The 17,880-nt window shown below is 42.1% G+C and overlaps 1 protein-coding gene across 2 annotated transcripts in view; it reads left to right on the forward strand.

Annotated features, from left to right (window-relative positions):
* Nucleotides 1-17,880, forward strand: part of CPA6 (carboxypeptidase A6) — a 525,192-nt gene that overhangs the window by 208,044 nt on the left and 299,268 nt on the right. The window contains exon 1 of one of the 2 annotated variants that reach the window (XM_025922810.2): nt 3,630-3,993. The exons of the other annotated variant lie outside the window; for it this stretch is intronic. Coding sequence (XP_025778595.1) covers nt 3,878-3,993 — 116 coding nt within the window. The 5' untranslated portion in view covers nt 3,630-3,877. Of the gene's footprint in view, nt 1-3,629; nt 3,994-17,880 lie in introns of those variants that run through there. 2 annotated transcript variants of the gene reach the window in all.

Below are 17,880 nucleotides of genomic sequence, written 5' to 3' on the forward strand. Positions count from 1 at the left end.
CCCTATGTTTATTGCAGCATTATTTTTAATAACCAAACCATGGAAGAAGCCCAAGTGTCCACTGATACATGAATGGATAAAGAAGATGTGGTATATATACAAAATGGAATATTATTCAGTCATAAAAAGGAATTAAATCTTAACATTTGCAACAACATGGATGGAGCCAGAGAATATGGTGCCAAGTGAAATAAGTCAGTCAGAGAAAGACAAATACCATATGATTTCACTTGTATGTGGAATTTTAGAAACAAAACAAACAAGTGGGGGGGGGGGGAGAGAAAGACACACCGAGAAATAGACTCTTAACTGTAGAGAACAAACTGATGGTTACAAGAGCAGAGGTGGGTAGGAGGATGTTTGAAACAGGTGATGGGGATTAAAGAGTACACTTATCATGATGAGCACTATGTATAGAATTATTGAATCACTGTATTATACTCCTAATATAACATTAATATAACACTGTATGTTAACTAAGTAGAATTTAAATTAAAAACTTAATAAAGAAAAAAAAAAGAAAATGAAAACACTAACTTGAAAAGATACATGCACTCCCATGTTCAATGCAACATTAATTACAACAGTCAAGACACAGAAAAAACCAAAGTGTCTGTCAATAGATGAATGGATAAAGAAGATGTGGTATATACATACATATATATACAACAGTAATAACTCAACCATACAAAAAGAATGAAATCTTGCCATTTATAACAACGTGGATGAACCTAAAGGGTATTATGCTTAGTGAAATAAGTCAGACCAAGAAAGACAAATACTGTATGATTTCACTTATGTGTGGAATTTAAACAACAAAACAAAACCAACTCAGATAAACAAAACAGAATGATGGTTTCCAGAGGAGAGGAAGATTTGGAGGTGGAGGGAGGGGGGGTGAATAGGTGAAGGGGACCAAGAGGTATAAACTTCTAGTTATAAAATAAATAAGCCATGGCAATAATAATGTACAGCATAGGGGATATAGTCAATGTCGTATTAGGTTTCTGTGGTGACAGATGGTAACTGGACTAATTGTGGTCACTATTTCATAATATATATAGATGTTGAATCACTATGTTATACATATGAAACTAAAATAATATTGTGTGCTAACTACACTTCAATAAAAAAAACTTATCTAATCATGGACAACAATGCACCCAAATCAAGAATGGCATTTTCTTTTCCCAACTGCAGTTTCCTTTTGCTTCTCTGTAGGGTAGTATTTCTTTTTAAAACATTTCATTCTTCCACTAAAATATGACAAAGGCATAGTCAATAAATAGAAATTCTCATCTTTCCATGTCCAAATCTCTAACTGGTTTAATAATTCACTCCCTCTCAGTGCCTAAAAAGGGGGACTTTTATCTTTGAATCTATCTGTAAAGCCATTCTCTTCCCCTCCCACTTGCTAAATGGACTCCATTTATCACTCATTTTATGGGAGCTTATCTAATCCAGGAGAAGTTTGATCAGATAACCTGGTCCTTAGAAAACCAGAGGAAGATTGCTAGGAATGACTTCTATTGTTTAAGAATCTCTCTTTGATCTGAAATTTTTAGGAAGGCTACAGGATGTCTCCAGGGTCTCTTGCGTTTTTGATGGTCCAGGAAATGATTACCCTGGTCTCAGAGTCTGCAGTCTTTGCTGAACGTGCTCACTGGATTGAATCCTTCAGAATGATTTGAGGATGAGCTTAATCCCCAGTCAGAGACCGAACATTCCTAGTTTAATGTTGTGATATAATATGACAGATTTATACATTGTTCTGACATAATGAAATGCAAAGGAATGAAGTGTTTTATTTACAAAATAACCTCTTATTTCCACAGTTCATTCATAGTTACACAGGCTTTCTTGACCTTGTCAAAATGGCCCCAGGAAGCATCGCCATGAACCTTGCAGAACAGCCTGACCACTTTACAAAGACCAGAGCATTGGGCCAGAAAGTCATGAGGGAAGGAAACAACAACGTAAACAAACAAGAAACAAAACCAGGAGACCTGGGACCATCCACTCCTCAAGAGCCTCCATCCTTTCCTCTGTGTGGATACAGAAGTCACAGAGTAAATGTTGAATGAATCCCTTCTCAGGTTCATCATTCACTCAACAAACATTGCTGATTATTGCTTCAGCAACCACTGTGTTCTCTCTAGGAGATATAAGGAAGTGCGTACAAAGATGAAAGGGGTACCGTTCTACACTCAAGGAGAAGGCAGCCTCGAGAGAGAACGAGGCAAATACTTCAATTCAATGTACTATACCCTACAGTAGAAAACATACAGGTATTAGGGGGTCACGGAGAAGAGATTAAACTAATCCTGGGGTAGTTAAGGAAGCCTTAGAGAATCATTTTAACTGAAAATCATTTCAGCTGTGTTATAAACCAAACTATGAGTTTGGTTCTACTCCCCATGTAGAGACCATGGGGAAAGATTGGGTACTTTCTCTTCTAAACAGTGTTCTGGCTATAATATTAGAGGGTACAGAATCCTTGGCTATGACTCTTCAGGAAATTTGGAAAGTGTTTGAGTGAGTGTATAGAGAGACGCTGATTCCCACTCTCTTCCGGAATAGTACAGGGCCTTGGCATGGGGAATAACAGGAGTCACTCTAGATAACACCGTTCTTATTTACTAGAGCAAAGTACATGCCCCCAGACGGGTTTTCTGGTATATCTGCGTAGGAGCAAGTGCATAAAAAAAAAGAAATGCCTTTTTCATCATCAAAGTTTTTTATTTCCCCCTAGTTTTGAGAGAGAGGAGAAAAAGCAGACCTCATTCTCAAGCACAGCTCTGCTCAAAATGTGGTGGAAACATCAGCAGCATGAGCATCACCTGAAAGCTTGTTAGAAATGCAGAATCTCAGGCCCCAGGCCCAAACTACTGCATCAGAGGCTGCAGTTTAACAATCCACAGGTGATTTGATGTCTATGCCTGTTAAAGTTTGAGAGGCTCCGCTCTAGACCAGCGTGGTGGTTGAACACTGCAATCACCTGAGGAGGCTTTTAAATTACTGATCCCACCCCCCAGGAGTTCTGATTTAAATGGTCTGGCTTCCTAAATGATTCCAAATGTGAGAGAAGGTAGTAAAGCACGTGGAAGCCTCCTGTTCCCTATAAGAACCTCTGAAATCGCAACGGGTCTGGGTGCTGCTGACGGGGACTGGGTTAGGAAGAGCTTCCTGAAGCCCAGCGAAGCGGCTGCCCCTTCATACAGGTAGGAGCCGGGACCAGGCTGTCTGTTCAGGTTCAGGAGCTGGACTTACCCTTGGGCACAAACTCATTAGGGCTATTCACCAGGCACTTCAGTATGTGGAATCCACGTAGAAATTTGTTATGGTAGATCAAAACCTTAAGCCTGGAATGTTCTACTTATGCTTTACGTGTTTAGCTCATCCTCGGGCAAATCATTTGCATTCAGAGGAGGGTCCTGCTCTGTGGAAGGGAATAGAAAGGGAAAGGTCCAAGAAAAGCCAGGGGCCTAAAGCTGTCAAGCAAGAGACAAATAAAAAACCAGAGAGGAGTTACTCAAAGGATGCAGCACCCAGGGAACCCCAGCCATGAGTCAGCACAGGGGAGGCCCAGCCCCTTCTAGGGGAGCCTGACTGAGGATCAGGCTCAGCTGCTAGGCTGGGCAGTGCGTGCTGCTGTTTCTCGTCCCAAGACCAAGTCTTAATAGCAACTTCCCTTCCTCGGCTGCTTAGATTTTTTCCCCCCTGTGGCTGGAAAGAAGTGTCACATTTTACTCCTAGCTCTCTCCCCCCACCCCTTCCCAGAGAGCATTTGCCCTTGGGGGGGGGCGCGGCACTGTGAGCTCCCTCCAGCCTCGGGTGACTGCTGTAAGTAACTTTCAGCTCCTCTCCTTGTAACACCATGACGTTCCTCCGGAAGCCTAGGAGCCGGACAGCTGCTTTTCTGCCTCTCTCCCTGCTCTTTTTGAAGATTCTGCAACCAGGGCACAGCCACCTTTATAGCAACCGCTACTCTGGGTGAGTGGAGCGACTTTCATTCCCTATATGGCTTTTAGTTGGAGGAGGGGGCTGATTTGCTCCTGAACATGCCTCACTTTTCCCCCCACGTCTGTGGTCTCTGTGTGAATCTGTACACTTTTCTGGTCCCCTAAAGTAAAATGTGCGTGCAGCTCCCGGCTCTTGGGTTTAGCTCACTGAGAGAATGTGATGGTCCCAACTGTAGCTTTTCATACTTCTTATAGTGTGCCAGCCTGTGGCCCGCAGTTGAATGAGATTCTGTCCTTGGAGGAGCCACGGCCAGTATTTGCGGTGTTTGCCTTGGTTGATGCTCCGTAGGAAGGATGCTGTTGTTCCATGTGAACTATGACCTGAAAATGAAGACTTCTCCTTCAGAATTGTACACAGGAGTGGTTGAAACTCCATAGTGATTGAGAACGGTGTGGGAGGGTGAGTACTTGCTAACCTACGGAGTAGTTACTAGATCTTCAAATCTGAACAATGCAAATGAGCCACCTCAAAATAAGCAGAATAAAAGTAGCCAGTTGTGAAGCTATCGTATTTTTCTCAAGGGAGGAACTTAAACGGGGCAAACAATGAGGTACCTCCCCACCCCCACACAGGTTAGGGTACTTCATGTTTGCCTCTCATAAGGAGGCCCAGGGCTGCGTATAAAGCAGTGTGACTATGCACCTTATTCTGAAGGCTTGCTGTGGAATATACGGCAAGCGCTTTGCTCCTGTTTGCAGGGGGGTGGTTCTTTGAATCTGGAAGTTAGGGCATTGCTGCATTTTTAAAGCAGGAATGAACCTTCGATGGCTCATCTAGTTCAATTGCATTTTACAGAGGAGGAAAACCAGGTCTTGGATCTTTTGACCCAATCCTTCAAGAACTACCAGTTGAAAGTTTTTCACCTAGATGCGGACTAGGACCAGGTAGTGCCTGGGATCTTAAGGCAAAGCTGTTTTTAACAGGAACGGTTAAAAACATTTGCTAGGAAAGCAAATGTTTCCCTTGCTCAAAGAATCTAAGCACTGCCTTCACTGTGTCTCCTGAATACAGTGCTTGCAGAGGAAACTTCAGAAAAGCTGTCCTCCATTTTAGGGGGTGCAGGCTGGGGGTGGAGGCATTGGCTGAGATAAGGGCTATAGATAACTCAATCCCCAGTTTTTACACCAGGGTGTTCCCGGGAGGCACAGAAAGGCATGAACATCTGAAGGCTGCTTTCCAGACTCCTAGACACATGGTACAGGCTTTACATTCTGTAATGTCCTTGCCCTTGGAGATCTGGGCAAGGGAACCATGTTTAATGACTGGTGGTGCAGGCCCGGCTGTAGAATTTACCGACTCTCCTGGCTGGCGTCAGACCAGGTGATAATCTATCTCGGGGCCCGTGTGACCTAGGATTGCTACTCCATTCAGCTGTGGCCCTGTTCTTCATCTGTTATGTGGTGTTGACCAAGTTCCCGGACCTGCTTCAGCTGAGCAGGTGTGTGCACTTCCCTAAGTGCCGCTTAGAGGAAATGAGGCCAATAGTGGAGACTTGGCTTTTAGGGTTTGCTACCACTGGAACCTTTCTGGAGGAAGCTGAACTACCTTGTCTGTTCTGCAGTGAAAGCCTCAATGGCCGTTTTCCCTTTGGCTGCTATGTAAGTTCGTCCCAAATGTATAAATTACCAAGTGTCTGAAAGTTGGAGGAAAAAGCTGAAACACTCAAAACTGAAAGTAGCCTTGTCCATCACTGTGGAAGCCTACAGTTGCTGTAAAACCAGGAGTGTCTCAGAACACTTCCATCAAAAATGGGTTTTAACTTTGCTTTATTCTCACTCTCTCCTTACCAAGGACAGAAATGCCACTTCGGTTTGGGATTATTTTGCTTTATTTACTCAGGAACTACTTTGTGCAAGTCTAGCTCTTCCGCAAATAAAAACCTGATGAGGGTGCACCTGGGTGGCCAGTCTGTTAAGCGTCTCTTGACCTTGGCTCCAGTCAGGGTCTCCCCGTCATGAAATTGAGCCTCGAGTCCTGCTTGGATTCTCCCTCCCTCTCTCAATACTTTTTTTTTTTTTTAAACATTAAAAATCTGATGGATGATCTGGTGCAATAGTTAAGCCCCTATGAGGGGCTCAAACTCCCAAATTGTGAGATCATGACGAGCTGAGATCAAGAGTCGGATGCTTAACCAACTGTGCTACCTAGGCACCCCTGAAGCAACCCTATTTCTTGAATGTTAGTAAACCATTTTTGTATGTCTTGGTTGAGTCTAATAAGCAATTATCATTTGTGGGACTCGCTACCTGAATAAAACAGAACACTCCAGGCAGACCAGCATGCTTCCTGAGTGCAGCTAATGAGCTCAGTCCTCTTTCTACATAAACTATTAACAGTTGTGTAATGCCAATTGTATAATGCTTAGTAAGTGGCAAATTGAATCATCTGGGGGTGGGGGAGGAATTAGACCAGGAAAACTTGACAAAAGTTAATACCTTTTTAGAGAGCTGTATTACATATTTACAAGAGAATCTTAAAAATACATAGAAAAATGAAGCCAACTACACAAAAATTTCAAACGGTATTGATGGATACTGTCAGAAGGCTTCAGGGATTACAAATCCATAGTCCAACATTTCTGTGTTTAACGCCAGTCAGTGGGATCCCTACACAAGCAACACTGCTTTTTTTTTTTTTTTTTTTCCTTGCCATGAATTCCTGGAAGCAGACTTAATGGTTCTGTGATTATATCTGAAGCAAAAAAACCAGGATCTTCTGCATCACCTGAAATCTGTGTGCATGTGTGTGTATACTCTAAGGCCATGAAACAAATTCTGGAAGTGGTGTAAAATCAAAGTGGGTATGATTTTAAGAACTACAGTATCTTCTTCGTGCCAGTCAGTGAGCATAACGTTTGAAAGTCCAGAAGTTCAACTGCCTGGGTTTCCATTTGTGCTTTGCCACTGTTAGCTCTGTTACCTGGGAGCAAGCTCCTTAACCTCTCTGACCCTCCATTTCCTTATCTGGGATAATGGAGATAATCTGAGAACCTTCCTCAAATTGTGAGGATTGAATGCAATAGGAGGTTATTGTATGGTTCTTGACCCTAACAGGATGATAAAGTAGCTAATACTTCCCAATACTTGATATCAACTGTTTTTAAAAATTTCTGAACAACCTCACATAATTCTGGGTATCCCTGTTTTCCAGATAAGCTAAATGAGGTACAGACTGGGTAAAACCCAAGTTCAGAGCTAACTAACCCAAAGTCACTATACGAGCAGAGATCGGATTCTAACCCAGCTGGGTGTGACCTGACAAGCTCTATTTCACACTATCCCCTGTCTAGATACGGGGGAGGGGGGGAGGGAGCGGGAAAGAACTGCTCTTAAGGAAAACTGAAGGTTTAACCTTGTTTGGGGAACTGCTAGTTTCAGGATAAGGTGTGGATTATGTAGATAAAACTGAAGGTTTAGTTGTGGTTCTTATGTAGGGTGAGGAGTCACTGATGTCTACCTGCTTTTCTAATAAGGGATAGGAAATGGAAGATGAAGGAATTTTAGGTGGTCACTACAAAGCACAGAAAGTAGCCATGGATGTGTGCCTTCATTCAAGTAATACCCTGTGCCAAGAACCGTGACCAACAGAGTCCATGCTGATGGTCTTCAGTTTAGTAAAGAAAATAGCCCCACACACCACCCTAGTAGACAATGTATAAATGTTGTATGGGATGATCAGACTATAAGTATTGAAGTAATCTCTGAACCGAGAAGGGAGGAATAGAAATCTCTTCCAGGCCTTGCCTATTTCTGGTCCCCCAGCCCTGCTATAGCTCAGCTGGGGAGGAGAGAGCATATGTCCTGCTGCCGAAATCTTGAACCCACTGGTATTGATCTGCCTGCCAAGACCTCACACACTCCTTCCTCATTCTGCCCTGCCCATTTGGAAGACACCTGTCTCTGTGTGGTTATTTCCCCTCTTAGGGGAGCAGCTTCAAGGACTAAGTATCTTTCCCATGACCATAGGTACATGTGTGCAGGACTGGTTCCAGCCCACTAGCCAGCTGGTGCATTCTGCTTAGGGTCCATGCTATACCCACACACCCAGCCCCAACCCTGTTGTCCCCACTGCCACCCCCCACCCTAGTAACTTGTCAACTTCACTAGTCCTTCATGGACATAGGATCTGGAGATTGAAGACTTGAAGGAAATGGGTGGTAGTGGTTGTTTTAAAGCCATTTGGTCCTTGAAATGCTATAAGCAAGGAGGTTCCCAATTGGGATGTGACCTATTGAAAAGATAACTGAGAAATCCAGTGACTCAGTAGCATAGACTGAATTTCAGAGGCCTTGTATTTTCCACCTTACCTCTCTGGTTATTCCCCTATGTGTCTCAACAGCAGCTTTTTATTCTTATCCCTGGATGGTGGCTTCATTTTAATGTCCTTAACTTCCAGAAACTTGGGGCTAGAGTTGGAGATCAAATTGATTGTGTGAATCTGCGTCCTCCTCTATGTTGGCAGTTAAAGCTCTTTTCAGGTAGGATGGTCAGAAATCCTGATTTGCCCAAGACTGGCAATCTGCTGTTCTGGCCTGGTAATTGGCAATGCCCCATTTCAGTCTGAGCAGGGTCCTTATTTGGATGGTAAATCATGGGTTCAGCCTTCTTATTCACTATATTTGCCTTTTTAATGAGCTTTACTTCACGTCCTCAACTATTCAGAGCAAATTTAGCTCCTTCTATTCCTATAAAAAGTATCCTACTTGTCCTTGCCTCTCCTTTGCAACAGCTACCAGTTGTGTTCAGGATTTCCTTATCTCAGCCTAGATTAAGGTAGTTTTCTCCTGATCTACCTTTATCTAGTCCATTATCACACTGATGATCTTCCTAAAATAAGACCGTGTTCCTCTCTTGGTTCAAGATCTACTGTGGCTCCCTGTTGCCAACTACATCAAATCTAGAATCCTTTGCCTGGCCTTCAAGGCCTCTGTGTAGGACTCTCTGGTCCTCTTGTCTTGATTTCACTCTTCCTCAGCCTCAAGGCTCCTCTATATCAGGTCAGAGAAATAGCTTCAGCATTGCTTCATCCTTAAAACAGGTAGGCTCCATTCATCATGAGGGCCTAAAGCAAGAATGAGCCATCTCAGATCATGAATGATAGATTGAAATGTGTGTGATACAGATTTGGGGCATTAGGAATTAAGGATGTACAGTGGGTTTTAAGGCTGGTTTTGAACCTATTCTTCACAAGTCAGCATGTGGCCAATAAAATAGGTCTTCAGTATTCTCTGGAAGTTCCTTTGAGTTCTTGGCCCTTATAAACGGGAGAATAACTAGTTTTCCTTCTGCATTAGATCAAAGTGCAACTTGTAGGTGCTGGTTATCAGCTGTTTATACCCAAAGCTTTATTCCCTGCAGTCTCTTCTGTGTGTTGAGGCCTCTTGCTTTGCTTGAATGCTGCAGGTCTCTTCCTCTGACCTGAGCTCCCCATGGAGTACTGCCTGTCTTGGATCTGCATTCCCTCTGTCACTGAGCTAGTAGAAAGAGAAGTGTTTTATGTGCTTCTGGACCACTTTCTCCTTGGAGCCCAATCTGATAATGGAGGCTTTATTGTATGGCACCCAGATACATTCTGGGTAATACCATTAAGCATAATCACTTCCACTCCCTGAAAAGCAAGGAAGGAGGTTACTATTTCAGAACTTCAGTCTATATTGTAAAAGCTACATAAAGCATTAAATTTTTTTGCCTGTGTAAATGGAACCAGTGATCAGAAAATGTCTTGTGACTTGTTATGTTCATTATGAGCACTCAGATAACTGGTTTATAGGATTAGAATTTGCATTGCCAAACATCCCTGCCCAATTTGCCTCTGGGCATCAGCTTCTTAGGATAAAGTAGAATGTAAACTATGAAGTTTTCAGGTAGTTCTGGGTAGTAAATTTCATAAATGATTTTACTAAAAGTTCAAGCAAACTTCTAAGTGGCTGTCTTCAGCAAAATTACTGTTTTTTTTTTTCTCCATGTACTTTGAAAATCATAAAATATTATTGAGGATACTGTTGAGTTGTAGGTTTCTTTTTCTATAACCCCAAATCTCAATGGTTTAAACAAGAAAGTTCTTCTGTAGAAATTCATGTGGGTATAGTTGGTGGTACCAGAGAACTAGGCTCTCTAGTTCTGTCCTGTCTCTCTGCCATGCTCAACACTCCCAAGTGTGATTCAGTGAATCTTCTAGCTCTTGCAGTCCAGCCAGCAGGCCCATAGAAAGGGTCGGTCACTCTCCTTTAAGACCACAGTCCTGTAATGTCCCTCCCTACTGGCCACAGTTGATTAGAGGGCTTTGGCTGCATAGAAGACTATGAAATAATGGCTGGAGATGGAGAAGGGGGGTGTTGGGGAGAACACACTAGGAAATCAGCATCTCTCCATGGTCACCCTGATATTTAATAACTACCAACCCATTTTCCGTTCTACTTGGTTCTTCTAAAGGAGTGTATCCAGATGGGCTTCTATAATTCTGTACTTCACGTGGATTCAAAATGTGCATTTTTATTCTGTAAATGGTTTTGAAGTTAGTGTCAGAACTGAAAGAGACCACAAAATAAGAGCTCAGTCCCCTTACTGAATATGTGAAGAAGCCCAGCTTCAAAATAAGATTTGCAGAGCTGGGCGGGACTTGTAGCATTCCTGTTAAACAGTTTGGTGAATCCAGAAATCTTAGTCTTCCCTATTCCCTAGGGTTATTGGGGATGAAGTAAAGGGATTTGGCAAGGCCAAGAAGTGCTTAATGAGGGAGGATTTCATTTCATTTCCATAAATATTTGTAGTGTATCTGGCCCTCTGCTCATCTGGGACTACAGATAAGAGTTCATGTGCACGGCATAATGAGTAACTTGGGCAAGTAAACAATTTAACTCTGGCATCACTGTGCCTACAGACAAAACTGTGCTGACCAAGTACAGGAGAGGGTCACTTAATCTAGGACAAAGAGTGGAGAAAGTCAAAAAGGGTCTTTGGCTGTGAGAGGAGTTGTTAAAAGATAAGAATCTGGAATCAAAATGAATTATTAAATATACAAGATATTTTACATTTTTCTTTTGAATGATTGGGAGTCCAAGGACCTGGCTCTCCTCTCAGTCATAAAGAACAAATAGAAATTAGATCAAGGCTTTCGAGGCACTGAGAATATATTTCCTGTGCAAAGAACTACAGGTGAGCATTCAGTCTAAGTCTAGAAAATCAGAGTAATTAAGTATGACCAAAATGCCATTTCTCTGGGAGTGAGGAGAGGTGAGGTAAGCCTTCAAGGTCATGAAACCCTTTATGTCCCATAATAAGGAGTTCTGGTTTCTCCCAAAGATGACCGGGTGCTAATCAAGAATTTTACAAAGGAAACTTCCAGGACTTTTTTTCTTCCTCCTGAAGAAAGCTCCCTCTGCCATCATTGAGAAGGGAAGACTTGAAAGCTAAAGATTTGGAGCCAAAAGAATGGATGTCATAGTGACCACAGCAATACGTGGCAGAGCCTGGCTTCTGGAAGTAATAAAAGGAAAGGAGGGAACCATTTAATATTTACATAGTTTTCACAATTGGGTAACTAAAGGAGATAAGCAGAAATAGTATAAAATGATCCTTAGGATTGGGTAACAGAACTGAGCTCTTTGCAGAGAAGGTAAGTACTTCAGCTCTGTAGTTTGAGGCTATAAAGTGCCCAACTGAATAGATGGCTCTGAAGCTCAAGAGCTCTCTAGGCTGTGGAATATATGCCAGTAACTTATGTATGAATACAATTTCTTAACCACAAGTGTATAATGGAACATCTAGGAAGCACTCATTACATGAAGAACAAAGTGCCAAAACCAAGGTGGAACCGGATAGTGGGGTTGAGGGGTGGGACAGCCAGTCAGAGAAACAAAATAGAAAGGCCAATAAAGAAACCCAGGGAAATATTCTAGAAATGTGAGGCCAGTCACATTAAATACAGCAAAGCGGTATCCATTGGCTTGGCCATTAAAGACCTCAAATCGTGTTCTCCTTAGAGGTGCTCTTGGTGGAATGACTGGTGAGGGAAATCCAGAGCATGATAAGTTGAGGAACAAATGGTATGTGAGAAAATCAGGGAGTGTAGACTGTAATTTCAAGAAGCATATCCATGAAGTGGGAGTAGAGAGTTGAGAACTAGTGGAATGGGTTTTGTTCCTGCTTTTACTAAAGGTAGGGGAGTATGTCCATGTTTTATGTCAGGTGGTAGGAATGAGAAGAGAAACACTATACATAAGAAATGGAGTTGGGTCTCCTCTACACAGGGTTAGCTGGCTTCTTTCCTTTTTTTTTTTAAAGTCCTGGTCCTATGGAGACTTAAATGACCTGATGAAAGATTGTTTTGTTTTTTAAATTTAAATTTTATAGTGCAGAGCATTCCCATACACCCTTTACCCAGTGTCCTCTGTTAACATTTTACAAAATGAAGTACTTTGTAAATTGGGATATAACCTAGGGTATTAAGTAAATTGTCTAATACTAGTTGGAAAGGCTCATGTAGGTAACCAGTTATAAAATTGATTCATCTTCTTGGGACTGAAAGATCTGTGAGAATGTCTCTGTGTCATCTTAGCCAAAAAATGGGGCTCCTTTCTCCCTCTTCCTGTTACCTAAGGATTGGAGGTCCTCTTCCATCGTTTCAGTCCTTCCATCCTTCCTCCTCCCACTACGCTTAGCAAGTACCAGCGATACCAATGATGCCTTATTCCTTATCCCCAAGGAGGGTTAGAAGTATTCAAAGTAGAGTGAGCAGCAGGGTCTGTTTCTTGAGGGCTGAGATTTTAGTCCAATGATGTGAATGGATCATGAAAATGTGACTATCAGGTGGACCACCCTCTTCCTACTCTTTCTGGACCTTTAACATACACATTGTATTTTGTTTTTCTGTTTGTTTCAAATTTATCTTTCTAAAGACCCAGACGGTGTGAGTGGGGGAAGGACGGAGAGGGAGGAGAGAATCCTAAGCAGGCTCTGTGCTATAAGCACAGAGCCCAACGTGGGGCTCAAACTCTCAAAACTGCGATATCATGACTTGAGTGAAACTGTGAGTCAGATGCTTAACTGAGCCACCCAGGTGGCTTTTCTATTTTTATAGAAGGCACTTCAGCCTTCTATTGCCAACTGCTAAATGATAGAATGTGTGGTACCATAGAAGTTTCCTCAGCAGGTGCTTATTTTTGCACTTCACCTGTGACCACTTGTACTTGTGACCTCATTTGCCATGTTTTTACATCCCCTATCTACCTTCTAGATTTTATCTAACTCATGAATCCTCTAAATGTCTAAGTTCCCACTTGAGATTTTTGTGAATGTAATGAAGACACAGTTTGTAGTATGATAGGCTGTAATAAGACCCTAACCATATCAGTCCTTTTTTCCATGGAAGGTACGTGTGGATGATGTGATTGCAATTTACTTGGCATCAAAATTACTAAACATATGGAAGTTTAGAGGCATTTGGGACAAGCCTGTGTAGCAAGATGTTTGGAGTAAGAAACTTGCTGGAAAAATTTATTCTATGCCCTTGACTTACAGGACAGAAAAGCAGGACACGGGGAACTGGACTCCCCCGTGTGAATTTTCAGGTCTCTGTGTGTCAGTAAAAGGGGAATGACAAGTAGAAAATCATCTTAATAGACCATTGGATAGAAAAACTACTTCTGCGTTTCAGAGAGAAATACAGCCTGCCTGGCTTCCTTTGCCTAAAATGAGGGTGTTCATCCCCTCAGAACTTAATTTGCCTTCATAATCGTTCTTGTAAAACCTCCCCAGTTAATTCAAGCCCTTACTCTACTTCACCTCCCTTCCTCCCATCCCGGACCCCAAACCTTTTGCTAATAAAGATGCATAGCATTACTGATGAGATGGAGGTGATGTGGTGTACAGCCTGAGTTCTCTCAGCTTCCATCCTCTCTAACTCAAACCACATAGGTCCCTGTCCCACCTCTTTCAAGACCATTTCTGTTATTCAGTCAACACTGTTTTTTTTTTTTCAAAGTATAGTTGACAGTGCCATTAACTTCAGGTGTACAACATCGTGATTTGGCAAGTTGACACCTTAAGCTCTGCTCTTCAGAGCAAGTGTAGCTACCATCTGTCGCTGTACAATGCTGTTATAATATCATGAACTATTTCCCTATGCTGTGCGCGTCATCCCAGTGACTTCTTTATTCCATACCAGAAGCCTCCAGAAGCCTTGCCCTTTCACTCATCATGCCCATCCCCCACACCTCTCCCCTCTGGCCATCATCAGTGTGTCCTCTATCTGAATCTGTTTCTGTTCTGTTTTTTAGATTCCAATGCATAAGTGAAATCAGTTTTTTTTTCCTCTAACTTCTTTCACTTAGCATAATAACCTTTAGGGCCATCCATGTTGTTGTGAATGGCAGGATTTCCTCCATTCTTTTGACAAGTATTCTTGTGTGTGTATGTGTGTACACACATCTTCATCTATTAATGCACAATGGGGTTGTTTCCATATCTGGTCTATTGTGAATGTTGTAATAAGTACAGGGGTACATCTATCTCCTTAGTATATTCCTTTTCTTTAAGTAGATCTCTAGAAGAATTACTGGGTCATACGGTATTTCTATCTTCTGAGAACTCTCCATAGTTTCTGAAAACTATGGTGCATAGCTGTTCCAGTGTACATTCCCACCAATAGCACATGAGGGTTCCCTTTTCTCCACATTCACATCAACACTTGTTACATCTTTTTGATTTTTAGCCATCCTGATAAGTGTGGGGTGAGCTCTCAATGTGACTTTTGATCTGCATTTCCCTGATTAGTCATGTTGAGTGTCTTCTGTGTCTGTTGGCTACCTATAGGTCCTCTTTGGAGAACTGTATATCTACGTTCTCTGCCTATTTTTAATCAGATTATTCTGGGATAATACCAGCACCAAGTGGGCATGGTTGCAACTGAGCTATTGATAGTTAGTACCTTTTTTTTTTTTTTTTTCTGCTCCTCCCCTTCAAATAACCCTCTATTTCCTTTTTCTTTATCTCTAAAGATGACCCAGATTATCCTGGGATTCTGTGGAGTTGTATTCTCAATGGGTTACTATCTAAAATACATAACAGGAGAGATCACATGCAAGTTTCTTCCCCCGTTCAGTAGGTTGCCTTCTCATGTTGATGGTTTCCTTTGCTGTGCTAAGCATTTCATTTTGGTGTAGTCCTAATAGTTTTTGCTCTTGTTTCCCTTGTCTAAGGAGACTGATCTAGAAAAATACTGCTAAGGCTGACCTCAAAGAAATTACTGCCTAGGTTTTCTTCTAAGATTTTTATGGTTTTCAGGTCTCATATTTAGGCCCTCAATCTATTTTTTGAGGGTGTGTGTGTGGAAGTGGTCCGTTTCATTCTTTGTTAAATAGCTGACCAGATTTCCCAGCACCATTTGCTGAAGAGACCATCTTTTTCCCATTGTATATTCTTTCCTCCTTTGTCTGTAGACCACGTAAGTGTGGGTTTATTTCTGGGTTCTCTGCTGTTGTGTTGCTCTTGTCCATTTTTGCCCTAGTACCGTACGCTTTTGACTACTATAGTTTTGTAGTAGATCTTGAAATCTGATCTTGTGATATCTCCAGTTTTGTGTCCCTTTCCCCCCTCCCTGCCTAAGATTGCTTTAGCTATTTGGGTCTTCTGTGGTTCCATATAAACTCTAGTATTCTAGCTCTGTTTAAAAAAAAAAAAAAAAAAAAAAAAAGTTGATAGGGATTGCACCGAATCCATAGATTGCTTTGGGTAGTATGGACACTTTTTAACAAGATTTTTCCAATTCATGAGCATGGAATATGTCTTTTTCTTCAGTGTTAGTTTTTAGAGGACAGGTGTTTTACCTCCTGGACTAAATTTATTCCTAGGGGTTGTGTTTGATACTAGTCAACACTATCTGCCTACCATGTGCCCAGTACTATTTTAAAACCTAAGAACACAGAAATTTAGGTGCTGGGAATGACACCACTGCTTTAGGCACTAGTGAATAAATCCCTCCTGGGTTTACATTCTAATTGGATGACAAAAAATTAAACCATAGTTCTAAGATAAAGATTATGAAGATAAACCGTAGATCAGAGATAAAGAATGTCAGGAGAAAAGAATAAAAGGAGCCCAGGAGCCATGTGAATATCTCTGAGGATAGAAATTTCCAGGCAGAGGAAATAGCAAATAGAAATGGCAAATAGCCTGTTTGTCATATATCCTTCAACATTAGTCCTCAGACAAGCAGCATCACTGTCACCTGGGAACTTCTTAGAAATGCAGATTTTCATATCACCCACTAATCCCCTCCCCCAACTCCCCGTGAGGAAACTCCTGGGGTGGGGGCCCCTGGGTGGCTCAGTCAGTTAAGCTTCTGACTTCGGCTCAGGTCATGATCTCACAGCTCATGGGTTCAAGCCCTGCTTCAGGCTCTGTGCTGACTGCGCAGAGCCTGGAGTCTGCTTCAGAATCTGCCCCACATTAAAACAAAAACAAAAATAAACTTCTGGGGTGGATCTAGCAATATGGGCTTTAACATATTGTAAGCGTAATGTTTGAGAACCCCTGTGGAAAACAAGCACCAAGTGGGCATGGCTGTAACTGAGCTATTGATGGTAGTAGTTACTCTTTTTTTTTTTTTCCCTGCCCCTCCCTTTCAAATAACTCTTTCCTTTTTCTTTATACTGTAAAACCTTTCACAATCCCTTCCACCTCTTCCTCTGTGCCCTTGTCTCGGTGACACACAATTCTGGGTAATCCCTCCTTTTCCCTCCCTCTGGAACCTGCCTGCCTTTCATGAGCCAGTTCAAACACTACTCCTCAGACAGGGGTTCCTTGATCCCACCAATCAGCTGTGATTGCTCCCCCTCAGTGATCCCATAGTACTTGATCTGTCCTTGAGTGCAATCACCAACAGACTGCTGGGTATTAGTAGCTTTTGGTGGGTGTCCTATCTTTCTTTTTCAAGGAAGAAAATTGTTGTACAAGCAAGTTGAAAATAAGGTGCTAGATTTCCTTTGTATTCTACCAGTCTCTAAATAGTATTTGGCATGTTCAGTAGAAGTTTAGGTGAATGGAAGGGGGTAGGAAAGGATTGGGGAAGGCAGGCAAGGAAGGAAACTAATAAATTTAGGAATTCAACTGCTGACATTTGCAGGCAGTTCTGCCAGACCAGATTTCATAATGATAAAGGCAGTAGTGAGAAATAGAAACCATTTGCCCCCTCAGGGCTGCGGGGGGCAGGGGGGGAATGTGGGGATCTGGAGAGCTGCCACTTCTATGTACCTTTGTGGGATATTCCCCACTCTGCTGTCATTGTCTCCCTGTTCCGTGCATTTCAGGTATCACTCAAATGGTTACCCAATTTCGGTCACAGATATTTTGCTTCTCAGCCTCTTAAAATTTGTTTTGAACAGCATTGACTTTTAGGGAGATCGGAGGCCAAGCTGCTATTTCCTGTATAGTTGCCAGAATGGGCACCAGCTGGTCAACTCTTGTTAGCCATTGCCATTTTACCAAATTTAGAGAAGTAATCCTTGACTTTGTCATTTTATTCTCTAAGGAAAACCTGTGAACTCCTTCAAAATTACACAGGACTTCTAAGTCCTCAATTCATGTTGAGTTTAACCTCTTGAGTCTTTGAATAATTTTTGTGAACCAAAGGCCTTCCAATTTATCTCCGATTTTATGGTCCATGTATTTCCTTTTAGCTCCTCTTTGTCTAACTGCAGTAAGAATGTAAGTTTGGAGTTCCTATACTGTTACCCCGTTCAGATCTCTATATAAATTCTAAGCACCACAAAAACCAAATGACCCTGGAGAATACAGGTAGGCTTCCTTTAAAATAAGTCTAACAATTGGGGTGCCTGGGTGGCTCAGTCCGTTGAGCGTC

Source organism: Puma concolor, chromosome F2 (assembly GCF_028749965.1).
Source record: "Puma concolor isolate L17-30 chromosome F2, mPumCon1.1.hap2, whole genome shotgun sequence".
NCBI lineage: Eukaryota > Metazoa > Chordata > Mammalia > Carnivora > Felidae > Puma > Puma concolor.